This window comes from Aptenodytes patagonicus, chromosome 1 (genome assembly GCF_965638725.1).
Source record: "Aptenodytes patagonicus chromosome 1, bAptPat1.pri.cur, whole genome shotgun sequence".
In the NCBI taxonomy this organism is placed as follows: Eukaryota; Metazoa; Chordata; class Aves; order Sphenisciformes; family Spheniscidae; genus Aptenodytes; species Aptenodytes patagonicus.
Genome location: NC_134949.1, coordinates 4,426,867 through 4,444,786, shown reverse-complemented (window position 1 = coordinate 4,444,786; position 17,920 = coordinate 4,426,867). Strand labels below are relative to the sequence as shown.

General features: G+C 44.7%; 1 protein-coding gene across 1 annotated transcript in view; it reads right to left on the bottom strand.

Annotated features, from left to right (window-relative positions):
- Positions 1–8,434: 8,434 nt before the first annotated feature.
- Positions 8,435–17,920, bottom strand: part of TAF3 (TATA-box binding protein associated factor 3) — a 119,277-nt gene continuing 109,791 nt past the window's right edge. Inside the window, exons 5-7 of the mRNA XM_076350299.1 lie at positions 15,731–15,986; positions 11,319–11,425; positions 8,435–10,556 (exon numbers count right to left, since the gene is read on the bottom strand). Coding sequence (XP_076206414.1) covers positions 10,442–10,556; positions 11,319–11,425; positions 15,731–15,986 — 478 coding nt within the window. The 3' untranslated portion in view covers positions 8,435–10,441. The remainder of the gene's footprint in view (positions 10,557–11,318; positions 11,426–15,730; positions 15,987–17,920) is intronic.

Sequence of the window (17,920 nt, the reverse complement as noted above, 5' to 3'; positions counted from 1 at the left end):
GAAGCTAGGTGTGGAAAATTACAGTGGAGGCAGCTAAACCACTTCAACTCGGAGATGCCATGCCACAACCTAAAGAAAAAGCAAGTGTGGCTTTAGAAACACATTATCCTGACCTGGGACCACAGAAATGGAAATGCCTTTCTCAGACGTCTGTTGGCTGATAGAGTTTATCGCGACCAGTTGGGAGACTCTCATTTCCAGTTTGCTCACCAGACCGTAGTCCTGTCTACGTGTACATCTGTGACAAAGCAACTGGGGTCTCTGGAGAGATGCGACTGTTGGTTCAAGAAGAAATGAACCTGTTTTTATCCAAAATCATCACTTCCTGCCCAATTCTTGCAAGTGCTTTGCTGAGCTCGCCTTGCATTGTATCCCGGTTGTGGTCAGGAGGTGTGTCAGGCAGCCTCAGGGGGAGCCCACATACAGACATCTCCCCATGCCTTTGGTTTGGAAGGACCTTGCAGAGGGATCCAGACTTCTGCATGTCTATTATATGGAGATCTTGGCAGCTGAGACCCACTTTTGTGATAAAAACTCAACGTAAGCTGGTGCCTGCACCGATAGGTTCATATAAAGGTGCTTGGAAAAGTACCTGGAGAGGTACCCAAGGATGCACAAGGCTCAGAGGTGTATTTTGCAACAAATATTGCTATTAAAGCAAGGATTAGCTGCTAGAAGGGACCTGAAGCTTAGAAAGCAGAAGAAAGTTTCCCTTCTTGTATCATCAGGTGACTCTTCTCCACAGATACTGACCCTCTTGGCCTCAGACAGCTCCGGCACCAGCCTCGTCTGCTTGGTGTCGAGGGGAGCCGGGAGCTCGGAGGTGCCCGTTCCCATCTCGGCTTTGCCCCTGACGTGCTCTGTGACCTGGCACAAATCACTTCACCGCCCTGCTTCGGTTTCGCTGCTCATAATGCCAGCAGAAAACAAATCAGTCCTTGTTCACGGAAAGTCAGCCACACTAGCCCGGCCCCATGATTTGTCCAAGCACATCTGATGGGAACTATCACAGCTTTTGAGTCCTTAAGCCATTAAGCTAATACCCACGCTGAATAGTTACCTGTTTTTATTACCCTCTCCCGGAGATTGCTGGGGACATCCACCCGCCTTGCCCGAACGCATGTAAGTATAGGAATGGCACGGTGGGACGTGTTGCACCGTGATGGCAAAGTATGACTAGATGTCTCAGGAGGTCCCCTTATGTCTTAAATTCCCATAAAGAGTGATCAGTTGTGTTCCCCGGCTGTAGCGTGTGATGCCAGCAGGGAAGGGGTAGGTTGCCATCTGCTAAGGTCTGATCTCCAGCAGCTTCCACGCTCCCGGACACCGGAGGTGTGGAAGGTGTATCTCCAGCAGATGACAACAGGCACTTGTCTTGCACAGAGGGGAAACGTGCAGTGTCAGACAAGTGAAAGTGAGGGACCCATTGCAAGCAGCAGAACACTTCTGATTGAGATAAGGATAACTCAAAATGGAGATAAACAGCTAAATTACTAAGTCGTTGCAGAAAATTGGAGTACCTTGGGGGAAGCAATGCCAAGAGCGCACTCAGCTCTGAAACTATTTTGCAACTTGTGCATCCAACGCTGGATTCATACCAGAAGTCCAAGTAATACTATTTGGTAAGCGTTAACTCCATGACCAGTGCATGCGATCCAGAAGCAAGAAGAAAAACAAAGACGTGATGCAGCTCTGCAGCCTTTTAAGCGTGGCTTTGGTAAACAGAGCTGGTATAATACTCACCCGAGCCTCGGGCACGGGGTAAGGCACTGGCTCCTCCCTCCACCCACCTGCAGACTGGATGACTTGTACAAAACTTGGCCTAGTGGGAGCCCTGGCAATTAATCTGGTCCCCCCGCGTCTCCCCACCGCCCTCCTTCCCCGACACCAAACCAGCACGCTTGGTTCTGCTTGTAAACACAACCGGACCATCAACCGAGGCCAACTGAAAATGAGGAGTCGGGCGGGCATCCCGAGATCTGTAGCCTGTTAAAAGCGCAGGGAACGTTTTCCAGCGAGCTGGCGGAACGGAGCTTTGCCAACATGGGCACCTGGGTGTGGGAAGAATGCTGGCAGGGCGATGAACTCATTAAGGTGGAGCTCTGTCACCACCTCCTAAAGGAATCTGAGATGAGTCCATCGCGCCGCCGTATCCTTGTGCAAGCGAGTGTAGGAAGGATCAGTCACTGGAGCTCCGCGCTCCCCTGCTCTACACGCCAAAGTCAACGCCACCAGGAGAAATAGGAGCCCTTTCCATGTAAGCGAACTGATCTGCCTGATATCAAGTGACTCATTAACGGCTTACAAAACTTAAGTAGACCATAGCGTTGCTCTCTAGTAGTGGGAACTTCTTGGCTTGAAAGGAGGATCTGATACCTGCTAAAAGCTCACCTTGGGCCTCACCATCGTTAGCAATAGCAGATCTGCCCTTGGACATGCTTGCAAGGGCCTACTCTGAAGAATTAAGTTTTCCAAAGACCCTGAGCACAGAGGTGAACTGGACCTGCGTTAGGCAAATGAACTCCAAAGCCTGCAACGCAGGCGATGGTGGGTCAAGGTGGAATCCAGCTGTTCTTAAGCTGGACAAATACATCTACTCAAACTCCGTGTTTTCTCAGTAGTTTATAAAATTTCACCCTTTGCTCACGCCTTCATCCTTTTCCCATCCAAGCCTCTCAAAAGAATGAAAATATCCCACGATGATTAGATTTATTTGAGACAAATGAATCTCATTTTCTATATTCGCAGTAGCCATGCTAAGAAAAATGAGTCCATGCCCTTAGTGGTACAGAAGAATCTGTGTTTGGCCAGCCGTGGAGAAAAGACTCAAACTGCTGGAAAGGTCACTGCCACGTGCACAGAGAACAGCTGAAACTTTGCCACCAGCAGTGTGGATCATGTAAGAACCACCTGTTTCTCCTGCACTTTTGTTACCACAATAATAAAGAAGAAAAAGGCACCGCAAGATCCTGAGCGCTGGTTTCATCATGTAGCCGTGGTACCTTGTGTGCTATGGGTGGAAGAATAAATACACTTCAGATTTGCTCCTTTCAAGGCATATTTGCCTGAGCAGCTGCTAATCTAGAGGCTACACAGAAAGGACAAACTTGTCATGAGTTGCCTCAGTGTGCTGCTTCTGAGTGCATTTCTGTTGTCCACGGCCCAGATGCATGCTTGCTTGAAAGGGGAGGTATATATATTGTCTTCAAAATAGCTAAACAGTCATCTTACACACAGCTGAACTGGAACCACTGTGACTTGGGAGCACAGGGCAAAAATGGTCCATCCTTCTGCCCCCCCTAGGTCACGTCGCCAGATCTTGCAGAACACAGAAGCACGAGACAGTCAAATGGAGCAGGATCAGCTTCCGAGGGGGGTGGTAGGCAGGAGATGTTTTTCCCAACTTTAAGGGACACAAGGGTTTTGCAAAATAGATCCCTCGTGGTCGGAGTAAAATGAGTAAATGGAGTCTGAACAAAGGTTCAGCAGATGCCCTGTGACAGTTGCCATGTTTGCTATGAAACCTCCAGGTAGACTTAAAAAAACGTCCCAGACAAGACATACGCATGACACCTGAAGTTTAGGTTCAGTGAAATGAAAGACATTTCTCCATTGCAAACTGTCCACCACACCAGAGCATCTCCAAGGGACTCTCTTGCCGATTCAGCTCAAGACTTTGCATAGGTCATGGTTATATTCATCTCATGTAGTGGATAGCTACGACACCTTCGGTGGGATCCTCAGCACAAAACTGCTGAACACCCTTGCTTTGGGAAACTCTTTTTTTGCCAGGCCAAAGCAATCCTGAAACCAAAGAAATGCAGCATTTAGCCAGCGGCAGCTGGGAGGGCTGAAGGGATGTGCTTCCTCCTGAGCCGTGACACTGCCAATCCAGCCTTTTAGAAAGCAGGTGGCACTAAGAGTCGATGGTTGGGCTGGGTTATTAGATACTGAGGCCAAGGCCTGGATTTTGGGCTTGACTGAGCATCTGTCTTTGCAGAAAGTATAGAGAACAACAGCATCACTTCATTCTCAGCATCTTAATACATGCCAACTCCAAGCACTAACTCAGACATTTCACAGCCCACAAAGCCCAGAGAAGGCAGCTATTGTACAAACTATGAGAGGTGCATTTTGACGTCCCTGAAGTAATTTTAAGCAAGAAGCTGTTTCTCAGATAAACCCCACCAGGTATCCCTGGAAGCAAAAAGGAGCTAGTAGCAAAATAAGGTCTCAATGTGAGCCCAGACGGGCTCCTTCCACAGAAAGGCTGAAAATCAGCGGGGGAAAAGAGGGTTGGATTCATGTTGGAAAACTTGTTGGAAGAGGGTCAGCTAAAACCTGCAAAGCCAAAGGATCTGTCTGGTTCAGGACTGTAGTAGATGGTTTCCAGCTCCCAACCTCAATGAAAACACAAGTGCAGAAGTGCAGAGAAAGGCTCAGTTGAGGAGCGGGTTCAAGGACAGACCCGGCACTGGGGGAGCTCCTAATAGTTCTGCAGGTGTATCCATCCCGTGTGAAGGGTGTTATTCTAGTCACTTAACCCGTGGGAAGGTCTAGGCTGTCTTTACAAGCTTCACATCACCTGGGTCCAAGGCCGAAGCAGAGCTGCCAGAGCGGGAAACGTTATCCTCCTCCTGCGGATGGAAACTGGGACACGCACCGATCCTGCGCCCAAATGCACCAGTAAAGCCACGACAGAGCTGAGAACTGTGTCCAGCTTTCCCGATAGCGAGACGATGTTTCTCCCTTTGAATACGTGCAATGGTTACTGTGCGGACAACAAAACCTACAAGCAGGTGTATGCCCTAAACATGACAATTCTTACAGCACCCATTAGAAAAGTGCTGTAAATGACATCTCAATTAAAAACAAACAGTTGCACACTATTCCCTGCCCCTCTTTCCTAATTTGTTTCTGTTAAAGGAAAAAACAACAGGTTTTTTTTAAATCTGGATGCCAAATGTAAAAAAATCCGCAGCGAACAGTGCCCAGTCCCACACCTGGGGAGGGATCAGCTTGAAGGAAGAAGACTGAAGGTCTCCTGCACGCAGCTAAGCAGCAGCGGCACCAGAGGCCCTGGGTGACACCAGGGTGGTGGGACGGTGACACCCCATCACGCTTGTCATTAGTCCCACAGTAAGCAAACAACAGGCATGGTAAGTTGTCAAAACCACGCTGGCTTAGGGAGGAATTGACAGGCAAGACTTTCTAATTTATAAACCAAATTCCTACTTGTGACAGGTGACGAAACCTATATTTTTGTAAATGTGTAACCTAAATTTTTGTAAAAGTCTCTTTCTCCCTCATTCCCTCGTTTAGGCAATAAAATCATCTAATTGTTTTTTGTTTGGTTTTATAAATCTGTTTCAAAGTCCTTGTGGGAACGCTCACATTGAGAACACAACCAGGAGATGTGTATTCATTAGAAAGGACTTTCTCCTTGTGTTTTAAAAAATACGTGGAAGATTTTCCACCTCTCCTGGGTTTACTTGACATTTTGCTTTTTGAAAAATTGGCCTACTTGGTCATAGCTGGAGGCAGCAATATTCCACCAAAATTTCAAGTATCAGCATCTCCTGGGTGCCACCACATTTGAAAGCAAGTCTCCCTCTGCGCAGGGCACCCAACAGCCGCCGAGCTGCTGTGGTTTCGGCACTGGCCACCAGAAACCTCAGTTAAGGTTAAGGGTCTCTGGAGCAAACAAGGACTGGAAGGAAAATCATGGGGGAGACTGCCAAGGGGGGAGCGGGCGAAGGGGGCACAGTGGTCCCGTAGCCCCCAGCTCTCCTCCTCTCTCCCTGCGGAGACCATCACAAGATTTAAAGTCCTGGTGCAAAAGGTCACTCCATAAGCACGAACGGCTGCCTCTTCAAATCATAGAATCACAGAATGGTTTGGGTTGGAAGGGACCTCTAAAGGTCATCTAGTCCAACCCCCCTGCAATGAGCAGGGACATCTTCAACTAGATCAGGTTGCTCAGAGCCCCGTCCAACCTGACCTGGAATGTTTCCAGGGATGGGGCATCCACCACTTCTCTGGGCAACCTGTGCCAGTGCTTCACCACCCTCAGCGTAAAAAATGTCTTCCTTATATCTAGTCTGAATCTACCTTTGTTTAGTTTAAAACCATTCCCCCTTGTCCTATCACTACAGGCCCTGCTAAAAAGTCTGTCCCCCCCCTTCACCCAGCATAAACCTTAAACAGGCTGAAACAGCACCTTCGAGGGAACGCACACCGGGATCAGCTGCCATAGCTCACGTTTAAAGGCTTCTGCTCACATCAGCCAGGTACGAGCTGTTTGCTGGCCGTAAATCTCCCCTTACAGCCTCCTCTGCCATACAGCACACATGGATTAATAGCAGCTTTCTGCTTTTTAGGTTACAGCTGATCCGAAAGTCCCCAGAAGAAAGGGAGAGTTTCCTAAGTAGCATGACTGACAAGACTGCGAAGAGGGAGTTTATTCAGAGCATTATCTAATTCATTCCCCAGCAAAGGAAACTCATCTACTTTTGAGACTTAAAACTTCTAAAGAAAACTGCTATGATCTAAAGAGATTGGCCATAAAACTATTTGTATTGAAAACTTAGCCAGCATGCCTTTAGTGAACTTCATTCATTAACATTCTTCCTGGCAAGGTTTCCATATCTCAGCGTTCATTTTATACTTTAATTTGGTTAGTAGGTCTTTGTTTAATCGTCCTATTGAAAGGAGAACAAAGAAGGTTTAGGTGATACAGTGAAGTAATACACTATATTTTATCTCTGGAAAGCCTAGACAAAGTCAGCAGGCTCTGATACCCTCCGATTCGGGAGTGGTTTGTTTTTTTTTCCTTTCTCTTCCAGGACATTTGGAATCACAAATCAGTTGCGGAGCATAAAGATTCTCACTGTACTTAGCTGTGGACACCTTCAGAAGAGAAACACCTTGTCAAGCAGAGAAATGATGCTCTGAGCACGACATACAGCCCCGAAGGAAGATTATCTCAGGAAAAGTGCATCCCCATTACTCCGGGGATGGATGCGCTGCATTTGTATCTTTGTCCTCCAATAAAAATCAGTAGTCAGGATAGTTTCTTCCATTTCTGAGCTTTGTGCTTACCATCTCGATATTAATGTCAGGGTTTTTTCTGGGTGCAAAACTCATTAACAAGTTGCAGTTTTGCCTAATGACTAACACGCTTTGCAGCGAGCACCCAGCACTGCCGTTTTTTCCAGCGACCTGTAGGCGCAGGCTGCCCTAAAGGAGGATTTACAGGATAAAAAGGACAAAAAACTCCGCCTCGTTTCATAATAAACGGAGCTGCTCCCCAGCCCCAACGTCAGCTGCGCGAGCGGGCAGCTCCTGGGCTGGTGTAAACTGACACAGCCCCAACTGACTCCCAACTGACTCCAGATAATAATCTGGCTCCAGAGTAAAGGCAGGATTCAACAAGCTTTTTTCACGGAATAGCTTTTACGCTCTTTTCTTGAATATCTGCTACCAATACTCGCTGTACCCCTTAAATCCACTACGTACGGTGCATCAGTAAAGGAGGAAAAATTCTGTCTGTCTTCTCTTTATACCGCGGGCAGATGGCGAGTTGTCTTCTGCTCGCTGAAAACTCTTTAATTCTTTACTTTCTAAACTTCTAACCAGTTCTACTCCAGCTACCCATGGAAATAGGTGTTTTCCAGAGGTAGTGCTCACAACTGACTTTCCTCTCGGATGAAGCTGCCCTCCGTGGCAACCATCTGCAACCACCTGCAGCAAACCAACCTGCAACCCACCCGCCGTGCCCTCTTCCCATGGACGGTGGTGTCCAAAACCCAAACCATAAATGGATTCAGAGGAACACAAATGCCCAGCCATGAAATCAAGCAGCGAATCAAGGGAGCAGCCCTAACTCTGGCAGAGTTTATGGAGAAGAAACGCAACCCGTGAAGTTACAGCAGCGAATACAAACATCTGGGGGAAGCAGCTGGGCTTGCTCAGCGTTGGGTGGTACGAGGGGCTGTAAGGAAGGTCCACGCCACACGGCTGCTCAGGGGGTAACTGTTTTTGGAAGCCGGTTATTCTTTTATACCACCGATTCCCGATACACGCCAGCGTAAGCGAAAGGGGAGGCAGGCTCTGCACGGCTACGGACCAAGGCTGGCTTCAAACCGATGACCCGGAGGTGAAGGGCTCCTTCTCCCGTTACTAATCCCGTCAGCCACACAAGCCTCCTGAAAATGATGCTTTGGTTTTATTGCCGCAGGGGTCATTTATAAAATCATAAAACCCAGGGTAGGAAACCAACCCGGCGGCAGCAACGCACAAGCACGCATAGAAATAGCTGAACGGCCGTCGAAATGGCAAAGTTCAGCCCTCCCACGGCACCTTGAATAATTTAGTTGATTAAATGTGAGAAGTTCTGATTAACGGAGGGGAGGAGGAAATGGATAAACAACTTACCAAAAGCTAGTTCTTTATTATTCTGACCAGAAATGACCAAAGACTGTGTTTTTTGTACGTCTGCACATTACACACGGAAAAAACCAAGAATCAAGTTTGCAACATCCAACAATTTAAAATAAAAAAAAAAAAAAATCAAACCCAAGAACTTTCTTGACTGGTAATTAGCAGGGACAGAATATAAATGAGATGGCATTGAACAAAGAAAGTAACAGTGCACTTTTAATAAACCAATTTCATCCGTATCTCCACTGATTTGCAATTTAACAGTTCTATCAGCAAAGCCTCATTTCCCTAACTGGACTGGTACTTTTAAAAACATGACTAATTCATTCTCATTAATATCAATTTGGATGCATTTAAAAAATAACTCTTAATATCTGCGCAACAGGTTAAAGGGCCATATTCTCAAACATCAGATGTTTCTCACTGTATGGTTTAAAGTAGAAATATCCCCAAATTAACCAATGAAGTCTAAAATCGCTTTGGAAACAAAAAGTATTTTTCTTTTCCAGATTCATTCTTGTATTTTATTTAGCTCGGAGACCCACTGCATTACAATATCTAACACTGCCTTATTTTTTTTTTCCTTTGCAATTTCCCCCCTCATTTTCAGTGGGGGATACAACTCGTATTCACTTTATTGGTCTTTCCAAGTGGATACACAAAGCAGAGTAATCCATCTTCCGCGTGACGCCATTCTGCATCTCCTCCATCTAAACACGAGCCCGACTGTTTTGGCAAACTCACTACCGCTTGTTACAAAAAAAAAGAAGAAAAAAGGAAAAAAAGCTCGGTTCCAGCCACGGATTAACACGCCGTAGCTACCATTAAAAGTGCGGAGCCCCCTGGCCTAAGCTCTCAATTCAGAAGGCATTTAAGCACATGTATAACGAAGTGTGGGAACAGGCTCCTTGAAGGCAACAGGATTACTCACTCCTTAAGAAGTTACCACACGTTTCAGTATCTGAATCGAGGCCTAATTACGGTGCTGGCCAACGCCTCGTGCGCGCACCGCTGGGGCAGATCTCGCCAGTCCCTTAAAGCCACAAGGACAGGCGTATGTCGCACGGGCCTTTAATAGCTGCTAGGTTTGTATTCTCAGGCAAACAAAAATAAAAATCCTCAAGCCCTAAAAAATAATTAAAAAAAAAAAAAAGTACTTTATAAATATCAGGTATTTACACGTGTGAAAATCTTTTAATGGGAAGTGTTTTTACACACCAATGAAATGTACAAGCAATGAAAAAGTACATTGACAAAGACTAAAAAACAAAAACCAAAGTATAAAATATATTACAGGTCCACTGAAATAAATTCACACGGAAGAAAAAAATTGACACAATAGAAACTTTTTTTTTTAAAAAATAGAAGATATATCACAAAAGCTTGAACGTGTTTATTTTATGTTAGTACTAAAAATCAAGGAAAAAAGCTTCATATATTCTCATCACAAAAATATTTACCAGCCACTTTTTATTTCCACATTATGATTATCTGGCTCAGCAGGAGTAGAGGCTGAACTGTATCCAGACTACAGAAATCATTCCAGAAGGTCTCCTCAGTTTACAACTTACTGCAATTTACATTTTCTCCTCCTCTCAGCACCTTACTGCAAAGGTTCAAGAGGGATTAATAACAAATCGAGAAGGAATAGGACAGATATCTGTATTTACAACATTCATCTTTGCTGCTGCCGAGCCACAGGAGCGGGAGCGGTACCATGAACTACTGAAGTCTTCGTATTGCTCTGTGCAAATTTCCCTCGGTAGGTGAAAGACGGCATCAGAATGTACCAAAATCCAACCCCCTGGGCTCGGACGGTCTGCGAAACGCAACAGCCCCCAAGGGAGAGCATCTCCTCGCCCCTGATTCACTCCAGAGTCATAACCCTAACAGTTGGTGACGGGGGGTGAGACGCGAGCAGGCTGGACCCCCCCCCCGCAACGGAGTCAGGGCAGAAGGTGCCGCGGCGACCGCACGGCTTCAGTCCCCTGCGAAGTCTTCAGTGTGCCCTGTGCTTCCTCTTCTTGTGTTTTTTGTCCTTCTTTTTGTTGGCGCACTTGGAGCAGAACCACTGTATCTCTTCTGGGGGTGCAGTCGTAATCCCAACGCAAGGCCTGTGAAGGACAGGAAAATATCGTTATCATCTCAGTGGAGTAACGTCACTTTTGTTCCTTACCCAAAGAAAGGAAACTTTTCAGTGGGAGACAGGATCTGGCCTTCAAATTAATGTAGCCATTGTATTATCATTATCTTAATGAATATAATGATCGAACAGAAGCCTAAAACACACTTGCTTTGAAACAAAAAAAAATATATCGAAAGGACACTCAGATAAGAAATGTTATTTTAATAGAAAATACAAGCGCACTTTCAGGTATAATAGGCTAGATTTAAAATAATTTCAAATGCTTCTTTAACACATCTGCAAAACCCCCTGATTTTATGTAGCTGCTTAAGAAAATGCCTAAAAAGTGATTAATTCCCTCCAACCCTTTTATAAGAGTTGACATTTATATTACTGCTCATACAATGCTTCATAATTTGAAATGTCTATCTGTATACACTATGCTCGTAATCCTGTAGTTCGCACAAAATGACCGGAATCAGCAATATTTCCCAGCAGTTTCAAAAACAACTGTTATCACCAATGCCCATTAATTAAAAAGTAACTCTCCTTCACAGCTGAAAATCTGCTTTTTCAAATTCCAGAGAAACAGAGATAAAAATATCTTCCAGATCCAGATTATTAAATTGGACACAGCAAAGCCATTCAAATATTCCCGGCGTCACAAACCATAAAAAAAAAAAAAGATTTTTAATAATATAGCCCCAATCTGCCAGGGAACGGCAGAATAGGATGGATGAGAGCAACTTACCAGTGATACCAATCATCGCAGTCATCACAACCTATCATTGGACTGCCATCATCTGGCTTGTTACAGCCAGGACAGATCCAGATCTGGTTACCCCACTCGTCTCGGATCTGGTGCAAAGAAAAGGAAAGTTAGCTGGTTTTCAGGGCTAAGCAGGCAGCAAAATTGACATTTTAGGGAAAAAAAAAAAAAAAAAAGTTTCTTGCTCATCTGACAGAGCTATTCAGCGGCCACCGTCGTTATTTATGAATTCTCTGATCATAAGTGCTTGGCGTTATGTTTTAATTTATTTTTCTATACTGTACTTGTTGACAAAAGCATGCATTTTTCTGTATTGTCCTGTAAACCAGTAAAGCCAGTTATACCACCTGACCTAAGCACAGGCATTCACATATAGCAGCCAGGGCTTAAGGACACAATTCCTTCTCTGTCTATACTACCGCGACTTTTTAAATTCTACCCTGTTAATGGCAAGAACAAGCAACGGCAGCCTCCTGCGTAAGATAACAGTCTTACACGCATGTAAAATATACCGTGCCATGTGTATATATTGCCGTATTACTTATTAGCCAAAGTCTTCAACTTCAACTAGCTGATAAGATCAGGATATAAAAAAAGTTGTTACTGAGTAACTTTCCATTCCCCTTATGACATTTATGTCACAGTACAATTTACTAAAGGGTAAACGAAACAAGAGAGGCAGATCATTTACAGTATTAGGCAGCTGCTTACTGGATTTATCATATTCAGAGCTTTATGAATTTTTTTTTTATGTTTATATCCTGCTAGACCCTATTTTTAAATTTCAAGTGGTTTCTTTAACAGTTCTTTGGTAAAAAACATACATGCAAAATGTCACGAAATCCACCCAAAGAAGTACAATTAACAATACAAAGTACAAAATGTCTGCATTATTACCCTAATGTCATCATTCCTTTATGAAGATTTGCACATTATCACTGAATCTCAAAAACATAAACCATTTTGTTCCCAGCTTTTGTGCATTAGTGCGTTTACACATATCTAAGGCAGTAACTTTTTGCTACCTGCACAGCTTACAAAAATGATATTAAAAAGTAGTAGACGAAAAGCCCCAAATGCTCTTAGGAAAAAAAAAAAGCCACTTACACGGTGGTCTGTACGTCTTACACCACTTCCCGAAAAATCAATAGGAATGTACCAGAGCTGCAACCAACACATCACTCTCGACTGACTCCTCTTAAAGCCCTGAATTTTTTTTTGTGATTGAAAACTAGAAAGTACAAAGCCCAGGAATATTAAGCAGGGAACAATCCCCTTCCCAACAGCGAAATGGAGTAGGCAACGTCATACAATGAACTGGATTTTAAAGCTGAATGATTGCAATAATCGTTCCTATCTACGCATCTCATCTCACATCTGCAAAGTCATTTTAAGTTGGTAGAGAAGCATCTGCTCCGCAGGTAAACTGTCTGCGCTTGGCATGAAGAGGTCCGTAGTCATTTCTGTGGGGTAATCCTGCTGGGGAAGGAGGAGATGCTGTGCCGTGGTGCTGCAGAGAAGCAATGCTGCGGGCTGTCGGGCTGACAGCTACAGCCCTTTACAACCTGCTTGAGCAACCTGGCTGCACCCGCACCATCCTCCGGCACGGGCACTGGCACTGGCACTTGGCAGGCACCCCATCCACGGTGCTGCCTGTTTTAGGCACTGGCGGTGCCAGGTGTAGGCAGCACTGCCTGATGTTGCCCCATTAGAAGGTAGATACCCTAACTGTCCCAAACTTAGTTTTTCGGGGGGGATGTCTGTCTGCAGAATACCCGTCTCAGGCTTTCAGGGGCTGGAGAGGGACAGGGTGGTCTATAATCACTGAAACTTCTGCCTGTTTGTTAAACAAGAAATTGGACTGCTGAACGAGGATGTTAAAAATATTGCGTAACTTCTCATTCCTTAATGAGCCAAGGGTCGTGGAAGGAGGGACAGTATGTGATTGCCGAATGCTATTTCAGTACAAACTGCTGAGAGTTAATGAACAGAGCACACTTACTGAGATGCTATCCTACAGGGAGATCCCACATCGTATCTTTTGGCTTTTTTAAACTATAAGATCATCCTCCTGTCCTCCCCTGCAGAAGGGAGTTGCGCACCTCTGTCACACTGGCTCCAATCTTATCTCTAGAAGAGCTTTCCCGTGCGAGCTGGGGAAAGCCATTTCATCATTCTGTGCCCTAGATTCCCTTCGTACAAGGGGCTAATAGTTATTAATTATTCCCTTCTTCCCCAACCTCTCTCTCAGCCTTCTGACTTATAAACATCTCGCATCAGGAGTCTCTCTGCTTGCACAGAGTTGGATCCTAACACAGTAAAGCCCCGGTTTCAACTATAATGTTTTAAAAGAAACAAATAACCTGGAGCCTACGTGTCCTCTGAATTCTCCATAAGGTGCTAAGAGCGTTACCACTGGAAATACCTAGGAAAAGCTCTAGGTTTTCCTTCTTTAAACTAACATCATCTATTTGCTTTTAATGCTTATTGAAGAAAATGGGATGTAGTACAGCATTTTGGAAATGTTTCTCTCTTAGAGTGAATGTCCAAGCTTCTGGGCACTACTGTAATACGAAGAGTGACACTGCATTTACACCTGTGATACAGAAGGTGAAGATGTGTATCCTGCACCCTAAAGATATGCACAGCCTATGTGCGGTCGTCTAGTGCTGTAACCAACTCGGGGAGTGAAATGTAGCAGCTGTTTAAATAGAGACCAGTAACACGATACAAGAGTTTAAGTCCAGCAGGGAAGAGCACCTTTTCCATTAGAAACGGCAGGGTAGATTTACACTAGGAATCATTATAAAAACAGGAATTTAAAAAAGAGAAGAATCATGCATACATTGCAATTAAAGCACAGGAAACTCTGTAATAAAAGCAAGTTTCAGGTGTTTTAAATGGTGAGATTTTTAAACTGCTACCCACTATAGATAAGCAAGGTGTCAGCTGGAACTTAGCCAGGACAGGGAGGATAACACCACTGCTACCGTTGTTAATGGTATCTGCTGCTCTTCAATGACCAGAAACGGTCAGGACTTCCATTTTACATTGCATCTAAAGCAGAAATTTTCAGTAGCACAGCAATCCTAGTCCTGCCCAGAGATATGTCCATGTTCTTTTAGAGAATGCAGTTCCTACATCGTGTCGGATCGGAGACTTTTCTAAAGGAATGAGTAAGTCTTAATGCTACTGGAGAGAGCCCAAGTTCAGAGGCTATGTCAAACAGACTAATGAACTGTAGACTGATGAACTGTCTACAGACTTTCTGAGAAGCACAAACATTTGCAATGTCTGTATGTTGAGGAAACCAGAAAAGAGATTAGTGGACTCTCCACATTTCAAATGAGGGCTAAGTCAAATTCTTGATGTTGTATGAGGGTTTTGTACTTCACCTGACTGACAGCAAAATCTATGGCGCGTTTGACATTTGAGGTTTCAATTCAGCACTTATAAAAGCATCTATAAAAAAATCTCCACCTCCAAAAATAAATGCTCTAGCTCAGTTAGCAGAAAATACCAAATGGGATATAACTGGACTTGTTAGAAGAAACTTAAACATTGACCTGGGAACACAGAAAAAATTCAGTCCAAGTATGTGCTGGTTTTGGCTGGGATAGAGCTAATTTTCTTCACAGTAGCTAGTATGGGACTATGTTTTGGATTTGTGCTGGAAACAGGGTTGATAACACTAAAAGGGATGTTTTCGTTACTGCTGAGCAGTGCTGACACAGAGTCAAGGCCTTTTCTGCCTCTCACCACACCCCACCAGCGAGCAGGCTGGGGGGGCACAAGAAGTTGGGAGGGGACACAGCCGGGACAGCTGACCCCAACTGACCAAAGGGATGTTCCACACCATATGGCGTCATGCTCAGTATATAAAGCTGGGGGAAGAAGAAGGAAGGGGGGGCATTCAGAGTGATGGCGTTTGTCTTCCCAAGTCACTGTTACATGTGATGGAGCCCTGCTGTCCTGGAGATGGTTGAACACCTGCCTGCCGATGGGAAGCAGTGAATGAATTCCTTGTTTTGCTTTGCTTGCGTGCACGGCTTTTGCTTTACCTGTTAAACTGTCTTTATCTCAGCCCACAGGTTTTCTCACTTTTACTCTTCTGATTCTCTCCCCCATCCCACTGTGGGGGGAGTGAGGGAGTGGCTGTGTGGTGCTTAGTTGCCAGCTGGGGTTAAACCATGACAAAGTAGTAGTGTTTTAATTATTAACCCCTCAAAACACGTGCATGGAAGCAAGGGCCAGATAAAGAGCAGCTTGATAGAGAGCAACATGACAAGCCCAGGTACCATCAGTTTGAGATGATGAGTCACCCAGGAGCTCAACAATTCAAGAGATGAATGTCACTGGCACTGGAACAAAGCATGGCAGTATGCGTTACCTACCACGTAAGTACTGACGGTCTCGGTCACAACGCTCCTAACCGGAGCTTTGGAGCCTCCTGCTGCTGAGACAGCTGGAGAGGGAGGTGGGATCAGGACCGGTGAGACAGTAGCCTGTGGAGGAGGAGGAGGAGGAGCTGGAGGAGGGGTGACATGAACGGGAGCTGGTACCGGTGACGGCACGGGTGGAGGTGTTTTGGGCCGGCTCACAGGAGTAGAAGGTTTGGCCTCTGGAGCTGGCACCACTTTGCTGATGACTCTGTAGGACCAAAAATGAGAATCGTTAGAGTTGATGGGAAAGAAAGCAACGATCGATCACCAACTAGATGTAAAGAAAATATAGTGCAGCTAATTCATATCACTTTTGAGTCATCAAAGAGGCTGTTTCAACCCAACACAAGGACTGTTGTCATTGCTACACCCATCCATTGAACAGGATAAAGCACAGAGCCATTACAAAGTGAACGTCAGGACAGCCTGAGCCACTCTATAGCTCGCTGTCATATAAATATTCTCTGTGGCTTTACTAAACCTTGTTTCGTTAAATTTTATTACGTTAGCTCAATTTGTGGGAAATATTAGAAAGGAAAGTTAATCAGCTGTGAACAGCACTGATTTTAATCTTCAAACTGAGAGACGATATCATCCTCTTAAGATCTTTGGGGGTTCTCCAAATATTTGCTAGTTTGGTATTTCTTTCCCCAAATGTTTATGAAATCAGCAGTGGATCTAGTCAGGACAAATAAATGACGCACACTAGATACTCAGCAGTTAAAATATTGCTACTTACTTGAGTAGCTGAAGTAGACAGGATGTAGCTCTAGTAAATACACAGTATAGAATAATCTTGCCCAGGAAGGGGGATACATAGAGGACCCAACGTTTATTAATGAATGTTGATACTCAACGTTACTGATGTGCATGCAATTTTTACGGACAAGGCAGAAAAAGCCCTTACTATAAGGCTCTAGATTAGAAACATAAAGAGAACGGAAAGGATGTTTTAGAAAACAAAACAAAAAACCCCTCAAACAAAACACAGGATAGGTCTATTTGTTTTACCACATTTTGGTACATCATTTAACTAACTTATTTATATTTGAATGGTAACTGTGGGAGTGCAATTGATTTGTGATGGGACTGTAGGAAGAAGGCGATTTAAAGAAAGGTTAGACATTCCAGAGAGGAGGGTATCTTAAGAAAGCGAAAAACGGAGACATCAGTAGGAAAACCATGACAAAAATCAAATTCCAACAACTCCTGAGAACCAGGAAAGTCCAGCTCCACCGTCAATGGGAATTTTACATTAAACTTTAGAGTTTACTGCAACTCTCTTATGATACTCAAAAGGCAGTATCACTACGATCAGAGACATTGTCTGCATTTCAAGTCAATAATCCAAGCCATCATTTGAGAAAGGCTTGGAATTATACAGTATTTAATGCCTGGCTGAGATAATAGTGTTTTTCTCCCAAGATATGCCACTTGCACTACTAAATCAGAACTATGGCAAGTTATAGTAAAAACAGACTTAGTAAAAGGAAACAGAGCAATGGGTTTGGTATTCCTGCCTAACCTGCCAACTGTAGCATCGCACCTCCCTTCTGAGACCTACTATGAGTGACTAGGGGAAGAAAACCAAAACCAAGGAAGTTTAGAAACTTAGAGTGGAGCAGAATCTAAAAGGCGTTAGATGATTTTCCATCAGCAACACTGAAGGCATTCACACCACTTGACGTCCTCGTGATTGCTTCAGGTACCTAATCTGGGAGCTCAGGCTCTCTATATGTGTCAGTAAGGTGCTAGACTGTGAGTCAAAGTGCAGGACTCATAACTTAAGTTGTCTGTGACTTGCAGAAGGAAGGAAGTCCTATTATCAGGCCATCCTGGGAGCAATCTACACATCAAATCCAGCCTCCTTCTCCTGTTAGTGGGGTACATCTGAGAAGCCACTGTTATCTCCCACCACGAAAGCTTTCTCTTTGGCTCTTGAATTTCTGGTTCAATGAAAGTCTTAGCGCGTGGCTCCCTGGGGCTCCTGCCAGACTGGCCACCCCGACTCAGATGCTTATTCTGTGCCTTCGTCCTTCCACTGCTCCCGCAGAGAGCCCTGGCTCCCAACGCTGAACGCCCAAGACCTTGGTTGGTGGCAATACTCCCATGGTTTCCAAAGTTACCCTCATGACTTGAGAG